The sequence below is a fragment of the Emys orbicularis genome, chromosome 1 (assembly GCF_028017835.1).
Source record: "Emys orbicularis isolate rEmyOrb1 chromosome 1, rEmyOrb1.hap1, whole genome shotgun sequence".
NCBI classification, from domain to species: Eukaryota; Metazoa; Chordata; order Testudines; family Emydidae; genus Emys; species Emys orbicularis.
In genome coordinates, this window is record NC_088683.1 from 139282575 (window position 1) to 139295025 (window position 12451).

The 12451-nt window shown below is 42.8% G+C and overlaps 1 protein-coding gene across 1 annotated transcript in view; it reads left to right on the forward strand.

Annotated features, from left to right (window-relative positions):
• ANO2 (anoctamin 2) overlaps nt 1-12451 on the forward strand; it is a 309476-nt gene that overhangs the window by 155373 nt on the left and 141652 nt on the right. Inside the window, exon 15 of the mRNA XM_065411472.1 lies at nt 9297-9380. Within this exon, the coding sequence (XP_065267544.1) occupies nt 9297-9380 (84 nt within the window). The remainder of the gene's footprint in view (nt 1-9296; nt 9381-12451) is intronic.

The following is a 12451-nucleotide window of genomic DNA, read 5'->3' on the forward strand; positions in this document are numbered from 1 at the left end:
GGTACCATAGAAATTCACTTAACATGGAAGAAAAACAAAGAATGCTTTAGCCTAGCAAATCAGTGAGATATTTTTCATCTTCCAACCTACCTTTAGCACTGTCTATTTAACAGAGGCTGTCTTTAATGCAACAAAAGTATACTTGTTTCCCAAATGAAGGTGGATTTCGCCATGCCAGAGAACAAGTAAAATAAAATACATCTTGGTCAGTAGCTCCTGTATTTTCAAAGTGACTTGTGGGGAGGTAGCTGAAGGCCTTTTTTAAAGATTCTGGGAATTAAGGCTACAGTCTTTCACAGATCTTTGAAAATGTCCACCTAGGGATATGAGTTTCCAAGACACAATATCTGCTGCTTCCTATTGTGGTTTTGGGGACGAGACAGACCTTACTATGCAAACAGTCCCAGTTAAGGTTACTTTTTACGCAAGGGCTGGAAACATCCTTTTTAAAAATGGAAGCTTAGAATCAGGAGCAGAATTCTGCAGAATGACGTGAATTCACAGCAAATGCCACAGTAACTGAATTGCCTAAACATGGATCCCTGATTTTAGTTCAAACGATATGTTTTTGCCTTGTCTAAGTCAGGCTGATTCCTCAGAGCAGTGAACCAATTTGACTGTCTTTGTTGAAAACAAAACTTTTAGTCACAATTCAGAGTTAAGATCCTACCCTATCCTTTATGTCAAATAAAGTTCCCTGCCTTTCCTTGACACTGCTTCTGTGAACTTTCTATCCCACCACCTGAGTTTCTCCTCATCTTGCCCTTCAATAGCTTGTTTAGGATGTTTGATTTTCCTTCAGAAAAGTCTTTAGCTTTTCCCCTCAAAATGGACTGTGGTTAGAGAGTCCACACCTAGGACAGGTCAGAATTGGTTGATGAACGACAAGCAGGCTTGATGGGTGCTTGATGCCTGGAAAATAAGTGATCTGCTCACAGATTTCTTTTTCCTTTCCTCTTTGTTCTTGGATGGAAGCTTAACTCAATCTTTTCTGGCCTGGTTTTTACAATTTGCTGCGTTCGATGTTTTCAGGTAACATCCAACTGTGCAAATTTTAGGTAGCGACACACAGAATTCTTTTTTTTGCTTAGGTGTTGAGATTTTGCTACTAGAAAAGCAAGTATACAACAAACTTATCCTCTTTTGGCATAAAACCATGCACAAGGTGAACAAGGGGCACCAAAGTAACTTAGTCACTCATCTTCTGCAGTGTCACTGGGGACCAGTGGCTGTTAAGGAGAGATGTGAGGCCACAATTCCATACACTGGCTGCAATCTGTCTCTTACAGCATCCCTGCTGCTAAGGTTTCTCTCCCAGTGACTGTCTGTGTTTTGAATTATTTTTCCCGAATGGATTAGCTTACATTTTTCCCATGCTGAATTTCACTTTGTTATTTTTTGCCCATGTTTCTAACTTCTCTAGGTCCCCTTTTATTATTTTCTATCTTCCTTGGTGCTCACAACTCCTCCCAATTTATCATCTGTGAAACATCTGCACATGTAATTATCTTGCCATTAACCCCTTCCTGCAGCTCATTAATAAAGTTATTTAATGAATCTGCATCCAACCTTGATTCCTGCTGTACACCATCTAAACAAGTTGCTCCAACTGGATACTTTGCCCTTTAACAATACGTTTAATCCTGTTATGTTTAAATTAAGGAGGTCATGATTTTATTAGGGCAGTTGGGAAAGGAAATCTGAAAAACACTTTTTCATGCAGGCTTTAGGCAAAACAATCTTATACTAGCTGTTGTTTCTTTTATAAACTGAATTTAAAGGCACATTTTAAACACATTTTCACTTGTAGGCTAGAAAAACCAAGTAATGTGATATTTTATTTATTAGTCAGGAAAGATATATGGTTGAAAATTTTTCCATGTCAAATTAGTTTCTGGAGCTGCTGGCCTGCAGAAGTGTCAGAGGCAGCTGGTGCCATAGGTGCTGGAATGAAGGGTACTGGGGGTGCTGCTGCACCCCCTGCCTTGAAGTGGTTTCCATCATATACAGGGTTTACAGTTTGGTTCAATGGCTATCAGCACCTCCACTGTGCAAATTGTTCCAGCGCCCTTGGCTGGTGCAGCAGTAATTTCTAACTCCGCACTTGCTGTCTCCCTGCTACAACCATCTAACCTGCTCCTCTTTCCTTTTCCTTATTTCTTTTCCATCATGGGCAGCTCTTGGCTTGTCCATGGGGTGACTTGCCTATAGTCCTCAGATGGATTTGTTCTCCTCTGGTTATTCTTGACTCTTTGAGGTGCTGCTACTCCAGATGAGTATTTAAGTGCAAGTGGAGATCAAACGGGCTCCATACATACATTTGTTTCAGAGGCACTTAAATAATCTCTGCCTCACCAAAAGCTCCATGAGTTTTTGTTCTCATGTCTCCTGGGATTTGAAGAGAGAGGCTCATGTCCCCTCACTTCCATTGGTAATATAAATAAACTTTGACAACAGAAGTCACCCCTCTGAGGTGAATGAGAGGAGTTCACATCTCCCATAGTTATTGTTTCAGGCTCTGTCTGCCATAAATTCAACACAGCATTTCTGTGCATGTGGTTCATGTTTGGAAAGTTTTCTTCGCAACTGTAGGGACTAGAACTTTTTAAAAATGTAAAATGTGGTATATGATTACCGTAGTTGTCCAGCGAGTGGAAGTGCCACCCTTTGAGCCCCACCCAGATCTTCCATTGGGCCACATTCCAAAAGTCAGCCACACTGAAACTGGCCAGTGCTTATGGGTTAAGAACGTTTTTTTTCCTAATGGGACAGATTCTGCCACCTCTACTCATGATGGGCCTGATTGTCCTTTATATTCAGACACAAAAGGGTCTTAAAGTTGGCCTAATTTGCATTTATACCCACTTTAATACCCCTTTATACTGCCAGAGTGGTGTATATGTACGATTTCTCCCATTAAGACGTATAGGAGTATTCCTGAATGTAACATACTTCTCAACAAGAGTAAGGATATTGGATTCTGGTGCTCTGCAAATCATAGTTAGTGATGTTATTTAAGTCAATGGCTAGGGTTACCATATTTCCCAAAGGGAAAACGGGTCACTGAGTGGGACTAGCCCAAGCCCGCCCCAGTCCGAGCCCCCCAAGACTCCCTCCCCCAGGGAGCTGGCACGAGCTCTCCTCCCCACACGGCATGGGGCTGGCATCACTACTCACCCGAGCCCTTTCTCCCCCCTGTGCAGGACTGGCATTGCTGCTTGCCCCGCCCCCCCCGCCCCTTCCTCCACACACACCCTTTTTTTTTTTTATTTACAAATGTGGGAAAAACTGATCAAGTTGTCAAGAGCAAACGGGACAAATGCCTGCTTTTGCCAAAAAAGTCAGGACTGCCTTTTTAAGGGTTAAAAAATGGACTGTCTCAGCCAAAACGGGACATATGGTCACCCTATCAATGGCAGCCAATGTTGACTGCACTAGTTTTGCATATAAAATGAAACAGACATTTATGTACTCTTAATGTTGGTTCTGTGTGTGTGTGTGGGGGGGGGGAAACCACTTTATTCATGTAGTTTCACATGTTGCTTTTCTGGTTTTTTTACAATAATGCAGTGATCTATACATGACTTTCTCATGTGCACATGGCATTACATGAGTAATGTAAGGTCACCATAAATTCATGCCAATAAAAACTTTATTCCACACCACACCTCAATAGAATATGTGATGACGTGGTGTAGGATAAGGTTTTATTCATGTGAGTTTGGGATGACCTCACCTTATTCACAGGTAACCGTGTGTGTGTGAGAGAGCGTGTGTATTCTGTATTTATCTATCTTCAAGCTAGATGAATAATTTGTAGAGTACATTTGACAAATTTCACTACTTTTGCTTTTTGTGAATTGTCCATTAATAGACCGTTGTAATAAGGTGTTTGGGGTGGGTGGGTGGAGCCTGTGTCCTAGTCTTCAAAGTGCCTCATTTCCAGACTCCTTCCCCAAAAAGGCGGATGTAGAGATGCCTACCTCTGGCCCTAGGCAGGAAGCATCATGGTCTTGGCCCGTCTCGGAGCCTAACTCCCAAGTGGGTGTAATAAGGGGGTCTTAGCCCACCATCTCCACTGGTTCCTAGCCCAGGGCCCTGCGAGAAGCAACATCAGCTGAGTCTGCCACACAGAGGCTCCAAGTCTGCTTCCCTGCCCACTTCCTACCTATACTCTCTTTCAGTTTATGACTACTGCTTTCGATATGCATCCAGCTGATAAGCCAGGGTACTTTAAGATCATGCATTCCAACTGCACAGACCTTGGAAGGAGAGAAAAATATAATGTAATGAATATTAGAAACTTCTAAAAAATTCATAATTAGCCTTTCTCCATATGATGTCCCATGTCAAAAGTGCAAAGTCTTCTGATCTGCCAGGACTAGAAACAAATGCCTTATCACAATGGGAATCGGGATTCCTAGCTCCCCAGAGGTACAAAGCCTCCTTTTCACAATCTATGGCTAACAAGATAGGTGCTACAATATTTGTAATAGACTATTTAAAGTAGCATTCATTAAGATGGCCCTACTCATTGGAGGAATTACTGCAGGGATGGGAGAGTGGCTGTTGAATACTTCAGCCTGTCTGTATCAGTGGTAACTTTAATTATAGTAGAAATAATCTGAAACAAAATATTCCATGCCATAGTTCTCAGGACTCCTATAGATGGTTCATTTCAAAACCTAAGATTCCAGCTACTAACCTGTGACTATCAACATGTGCTGGAGTTGAATTAATGACCAAGAGGTAAAAGGTTTTATAGCCTATTACCAATTGCCCAAGTAGTTCAGTCCACTGCAGTAATAGTACTTATGAACAGCATGTTTCATTTTACCTCATGGGATGCCCTCATCAGAATCTTCTAATGCAGTGGTTCTCAACCAGGGATCCGGGACCCTGGGGGGCCGTGAGCTGGTTTCAGTGGGGCCGCCAAGCATGGCTGGTATTAGACTCGCTAGGGCCCAGGGCAGAAAGTGAAGCCCCATCATGCAGGACTGCAGCCTGGGGCCCTGAGCTCCAGCACCTGGGGCTGAAGCTGAAGCCTGAGCAACTTAGTTTCACGGTCCCCTTTGTGGCAAGGGCCCCCAGGCAATTGCCCTGCTTCCTACCCCTTAATACCTGCCTTATCTTTTATATGGAGAAAAACAATTGTTGTGGTACGGGTGGGCCATGGAGTTTTTATAGAATGTTGAGGGGGCCTCAGAATGAAAAAGGTTGAGAACTCCTGTTCTAATTTAAGGCCAAGTTTTTAAAAACCAGCCTCTCAACTTACACGTCTAAAAAACTACGGGTGCAGTGTTGTGGGAGGAGACAATGACATGTAGGCATCCAACTGCTTGAATGGTAAACTAGAAGTAAAAATGCAATAATTTGAAGCTGCCAATATATATGGGTACAAAAGGGGCTGCCTAGTTGACAGCCCTTTAAATGTCCTATAAGATGTCCTAAAAAATGTCCTATAAGATGTGGACGAGCCCTTTATTTTGTTTTGACTTTCACTTTAGATTAGTATTTGCTTTGGAATGAGTTTGGTAGGGTAGTTCCTTCCTGTTCCCACAGTGGCTTCTATTTTCTACCCTTCCATTTATGCTGTTAGCGATATGTAACATGAGGTTGTTATTCAAGTTGGTTTTTTGTTTCTTCTGCAAATCAAATTTAATTGCAGTAGAACTCTGGACTAGAAAGACTGTAGGCCTTATTCTCATGGTCCCGTTATATCATCCTGGCAATGTAAAAGGCCCTTAAAGGTGACTGGAATTCCACTGACAAATAAGACATAGCAAAAATGAGAATCTTGCCCCAAACTTTTATTTCCACATCAGCATTCCAAGAAATATAGGTGTTTGAGGCTCATCCTTCATTTGCAATAATGAAATTTCTCACAGTGCAGAGCAGCTGGGTTTTTCTTCCTGTTGTTCCAAGTTTCCATCTTCTTTTGGGTGTCAGCTAGGTCTTCAGAGTTCCCATTTGTGGAACTCCCTCCCTACAGGTGTCTGTCACACTCTCTGTCTGCTTGTATTCAAGGCTTTGGTGTAAGGCCTTTCAGTTCATGCCCAGCATTTCATTGACCATTTTAACTTTCCCTCCTTATTACCTCTTTTTATGGAATTATATGTTTGTCTTTCTCATTTTTAGTTGATGGTGTCACTGGGCTGTTGTTCTGGGACTGTTTTAATTTATTTATTTCTGTTCAGTATCCCAGATGTGTTTATGATGGGTGCTTTATACAATTTTTTAATGAATCTCTTTCCAAAGCAAGGAGAAATTCAAGAAGAGTTCTGTTCCCTCTATACTTCCTTTTCTCTAATAGGGCGTTTATATGTGTGCCTTTGATTTGTATAAAGGTTATTTCAAATTCTTATCTGTAGCATATAGTGGATATCTCTTTATTGTATATTTGGGGCAAACCTTGGAGCCCTTTCTCAGGGAAAACTCCCACTGACGTCAATGAGAGTTTCGCCCAAGTAAGGACTGTAGGATTTGGCTCTTTGTTTTCAGGATGGGAATTCTCATTTTCCACTCTGAGTATTCATTTGGCCTCACAGTACCTTGGCTCACATGGTTTTCAATAAGTGTCTGGCAGCTGTATTGGCCCACCTCCAGCATCATGGGATTCATATTTATCCCTACATGGACATTTGGCCTTCCTCAAGTCATCAGAACTATTTCTAGCTTATTGTCCTACCTCTAAAAGTCTTCCCACTTTCAGACAGAGAACTTGATTCTGAATCACGCTAGTTTTACAATGGTGTAACTCCGCTGACTTCAGTGGAGTTATTCCTGCTTTACACCAGTGTAAATGTGATCAGATTTAGGGTCAAATCTCTAAATGCATGGTATGCATTATTTGATATAAAGGGCTTGTAAAATTATGTGTATGTATATATATATATATATATATATATATATATATACACACACACACATTTATTCCAGAAGGTCTTAAGGTCCAAGGATAAGGCAGCTTTGAAAGACTATATAAAGATATATTAGATTTCCAGTCCAGGTGTGGATCCGTGGAATGCAGATGCAGAGACACTGAAAAGTTTAACTTGAACTACAAATGGTTTAATAGCAAAAATAGATACAACATTTATTAACAAAATAATGTACAAAAGAAAAATTATTGTTGGGGTTCAAACCAGTCTTAACTTTAGCATATATATATATATATATATATATATATATATATATGCTATGATATATATGATATATGCTGATGATATTGAGCATGAGCATATATATATATGCTCATGCTCAATATCATCAGTCATTAGGATAAAGGGTGGCATATTTTCCGGGGATCATCCAGACCAGAAAGGGGTCATGTCATTGTCTGCCTTGTAACCTTGGGGTGCCTTAATGCTATGTTGCTATGGCTCAGATTCCTGACATCCATAGCCTGCCCACAAGCAAAAAGTCTCACCCTGGCTTCCCCCAGCCTTGTTACTCCTTGCAATTGCAGGATGACTCTAACAGCCCTTCCAGTCCTGAGTCTCCCCAAATCCATCCTTCCCGAGTTCTTAACTACCAGACACTCAGACTTTTCCCTTCTGGTTTGTCAGCCCCCTAAATACCAGTTCAATTTGGCACACGCACGCCACACAGTTTGCACAACAGAGACCTGCTTGAGGTAAAAATTGACAAAAGGTTTATTTAATAGAAAAGCCACAGATTCAAAGAGGAAATTGTAGGGGAGAGCAAAAATATACAAGTTAACAGTAAATAAACCATAAAGATGCAACGTTAGCCTTTACAGTTCTGTATTAAATAAAAGCACTTTTCTAATACAAGTTACCTATCACCTTTGAACAGTTTCCCAGTATACACCTAACTCTGATGGTGATGGGGGGAGATCCAGCGTTTCATGGACAATTTACTGCCTAGAGACTCTCTCTCATTTTCTGGATGCCTTTCACTTCAAACCCCTTCTATTTAAAAAGGGTTTGCAGGTTCTTTTCTTCAGTCACTCTTGATATTCAAAGTGGAGAAATCTCCAGTTGTCTCGGTGTCTTTCCATTATCTTAAATGGCCCATCATTGACTTTTCCTGGGTTGTGCTATGGATTGTTACTTGAGTCCAGTTTTGTGTAAACACCTGGCTTGGGAGATACTTCTCCCTGTCTGATCACTCTCTGTCCTGCTGTGAGGTGGAGCTGAAATTTTTAAGCACAGTTCTCTATATGCACAAATACATAAATTCATAACCACAGCTTGTGTACTTCTCTCATAATAATTAAGTTAAGAATGTTACACACTTTCATAAAAGACCTTACTCGACATACTTTCATAGCACAGTAACATTGTATACAATCAGTTAATACAGCTGCTTATTCTTTGGAGTTCAAAACCTCTTCCCCCTTTGGGGTGTCTGGACCCTGACTGTTACCATGGGCAAATAGGATTTTGTGAACAGGCTGGTAAATGTTTGTAACAATTTTACAAGGCTTAATGGCATTGTTAGGGGCACTGTACCCCCTAAAATGGGCATAACTGGATAGAACATGCAAATTGTCAGAGGGGATGCTGTTGTGGAGAATGGACACTGCATTGTTTAGCAGTAAATATTGGTATGCTTTTTTTTTTTAAAGTGCTGCGCACCTTCCCTTTAGCATTGAGGAAGGTGTTTAGCCTGATGTTGCCCTATGCAAGAGTAATGCCTCCAGCACCCACTACTCAGACCCTATAATTTTGCATCCACTGCACTGTGTTGCTGGTGGTAAAAGCCAGTACTTAGCTCTAAAGTATAAGCTAGTATCTAAAAAAGGGTCTAAAGGATCCAACCAGCTCTGAACTTCTTTGATCTGCACCCCACAAAATAGTTGAATTTTTTCCCTATGAATCAAATCCCTTGCCAGCCACAAAAGATCATGGAATGATTTTGAGGCCATTTTGTGGGTCAGGAGCCAACTATGATTGAGAGTTACTGGTCTAGATTACGCTATTTTCAAAGTTTGCTTATATACTATAGTGTGAATTACTCAACATGTACAGAAGGTTGTTTCTTTTACAGTACACAGCTTTATGGAGAATATTTTTTAATATGTTCTTTCTTCCTTTTCATCATCAAAAATGCACCAAGGAACATGTAAAGGCTTTGACTAACTTTTCCATTTAGATAAACCTATGAGTGTTTGATCTCAGTTCATTGTGGCTGTGTATGAATCATGTTTCATGGTTGAACAACTGATGAGGAACTATGTCTCGATGTATTTGTGGTGCTTTTATATTCTGCAAATAATCAGCTTTTAAAACCTTTCCCCACAGCCATGATTTTGTTTTGACTTGTTTCAGGAACATCCCAGACCAGAATATGAAACCAAAGTGCGACAGAAAAAACTCAAAAATGAAACTAATAAAAAGGATAATATAGATGAGGTAAGGCACGTGGATTTACTTCCGCTTTTATTTGCATTTGGATTGTATTTTGTGAACATTTTTGTATCAGTCTTGGTTTGGCTCTGCTTATCAGTTTGCAGAATGGTCTCTTCTGTGCTATTTGCCTCTGATTCAGTCTCAGATGGTACCTTTCTGATGGCTTAGTTCTGTGCATCGCTGCAGCACTACTGAATGTTTTTAGGGCCATCATTGTGCTACCCTGTGTGAGGCATCCTGCCTAGGAGGGTGGAGAATGTGTAGTGCAGGGTCTACAGAGGAGGGTGGTGACTGATCATGATCAGTGATGGAATCAATGACCTGGAGTTTGAAACTGTTCCAGAAGGTGAAGTGTCCGGCAGTGGGGCACTCCCACAGCATATGTCTGAACATACCACTCTGCCCTTTCAGCGTTTGTCTGCTGAGCGCATTCCTCACCATACAAGGAAGGCTTACTTTGATACTTTGTATTACAGCTAGTATAAAAAAAAGGGAGGAGAAGGGAGGGCAGTATTTTCATTTTTTCCTCTTTTTTTGACATTTAAAATAAAAACCAGAAAGAAATTTCACCCAAAAAATCATTTTCCCTATTTTTAAAAATTGAAATAAAAAAAACCTAACCAGCTCTACTTTCCGCATATTCCAAACTGGATTATTGTGGTGAACTCATTTTGGGTGATACTTGAATACCACTCAGAAACTTCTGATAGGGCTCTGTAGAGGAGCAGACTCACCCCTGCGGCGCCTCCTGCTGGTGACTTCCAGGAATTAGTTCGTTCCAGCTCCGGAACACCCTCTGCAGGCCGGTGATCCACCTGTCCTCTGGCCCCCGTGTCCCGCACTGGACCCCGGTGCCCTTGTGCCTGGGGTCTGCCCCCTGGCAGTAACCCCTCAGTCTTAGGGTCTCCCCTCCCCAGGGAACCCCCACCCACTATCCCCACCTCGCCTCAGTGTACAGCTACTGCCAGTCATCGTCTAGCCCCATGCCCTGGGACAGACTGAGGTATCAACCTACTCATCGCTGGCAAGGTTAGGTTTGGACCTGCTGCCTTGGCCTACCCTTGGGCTGCCCTCTGCAACCCCTAGTACCCCTTGGCCTTCTGCTAGGCCGCAGCCTGGGGCTTTCCAGGCTGGAGCTCCCCAGCCCTGCTCCTCTCAGGTACTCTGTCTCTAGCTCGCTGCAGCCTGGCCCTTCTCCCTCTGAAGGCAGAGAGAGACTGCTTGGCCTCTGCCTCACAGCCTTTTTATATAGGGCCAGCTGAGGCCTGATTGGGGTGTGGCCCAGCTGCAGCTGCTTCCCAATCAGCCCAGCTCAGCAGCTCCCAGCCACAACCTTCCCCCAGGGCTGTTTTAAGCCCTTCAGGGCAGGAGCGGGGTAACCACCCCGCTACAGGCTCAATCCTGCAAAACGCCCGTTAAATTACAATGGTGCCAGTTCAGGCGTCTAGGGCAGTATTCAGAGGCACATTTCTTTAGCAGTCTGACTTGGAGCATATTACACACCCAAACTGGGTTCCCACTTGTTTCCAGGTACAATCCAAGATATTGCCTATGATCTACAAAATCTTGTGTGTCATCTTTGCTGCAACCGTTAGCTCGAGTTAGTACACTTGAGTTACTGCACTTGAGCTAGCCTGGCTTAAGTGAGAGCAACCACACTTCAAAACAACACTGAGTTACACAGATTGATTTGATTAGCAGCACAGAGTGATTGGATTAGCTGTGGATGAGTTGTTGTAACTCGAGTTGTTGCATTCCCACCGCATGACTAGCTGGAGGTTCAGCATCACTTGAGTTTCAACCCAGCCCCCCGATACCCTAGCTAGTTTGAGCTTAAAGAACCAGTTAACGTGAGCTAGAAATTTTTGTGTGTGGATGGGATTCAAATTAGGGGTAACACTCAAATTATAACTGGAGCTAACTGGGCTGTGAAGACACACCCTGAGGGTATGTCTACTCTGCAGTTGGGAGTGTGTTTGCCAGCATGGGCAGACAGACATATATTAGCTCTGCTCGCGATAGTGTGCTAAAAGTAGCAGTGTAGCTGGGATAGAATGGGCAGCGGCTCAGGCTAGCCACCTGAGTACAAACCCTCCCAGTCCTCCTGGGTATGTACTCGGCCAGTCAGCCTGAGCCACCACCCCCAGCTACATAGCTACTTTTAATGTGCTAGCTCAAGCAGAGCTAGCACCTGTCTGCCTATCTGCGCTAGAAAGCATGCTCCCAACAGCAGTGTACGTGTACCCTTAATGACTGCTTCTTTCCCCATATATTACCTAGTCAATTGAGATCAGTTTGGACTCTCAAACTGACAAAACTGTCACTTGTGTGCCTGGGGCCAGGGATAAGGAATTCTCAGTGGAGGGCTTTGACTATGGAATCTGCTAACCTAATCTGCCGAGGGATGTACTGGCCGCCGCTTCCAGCAGCTCCCATTGGCCTGGAGCAGCGAACCGCGGCCACTGGGAGCCGCGATCAGCTGGACCTGCGGACACAGCAGGTAAACAAACTGGCCTGGCCCACCAAGGGCTTTCCCTAAACAAGCGGCGTCCCAAGTTTGGGAAGCACTGGGCTAACCCATTGATCTGACACAGCCAGAGTTTGTTGACCTGGAGGAAATGCTCAAACACTCAGCTGTTTACCCAGGTTGTTTATGTTTGTTTGTTTGTTTCTTTGGTTTTTTTGAGGTTGTGGTTTGGGAAATTTTGGTTTGCCTGGGTAGCTATTCCATTTGTGTTCGGTAACATTGGCTGCTTGACATACTGTGTCACTGGTCTTACTGTAAATGCATCTAGAAAGTTGCAATAGCAGCATCCTATACATGGAAAAAATAAATAAATGTGTAACTTTTACCATTATGAGGTGTGGTTAGCTTTCTCTGGCTGTTTCAGACCTGAAAGCAAGTGCTCATTCCCATTCCCCTCTTGTAAAAGTCTGATTGAGGTCTATTTCCTAGGCATTCATAATCCCTGAAGACTCCCTGCATTCGACTTGGCTACATGTAGCTTATATTGTGTATGCCACATGTTACAACAAAGTCAAGGTATTCGGAAATGTGTCCAATCTTGAGATTG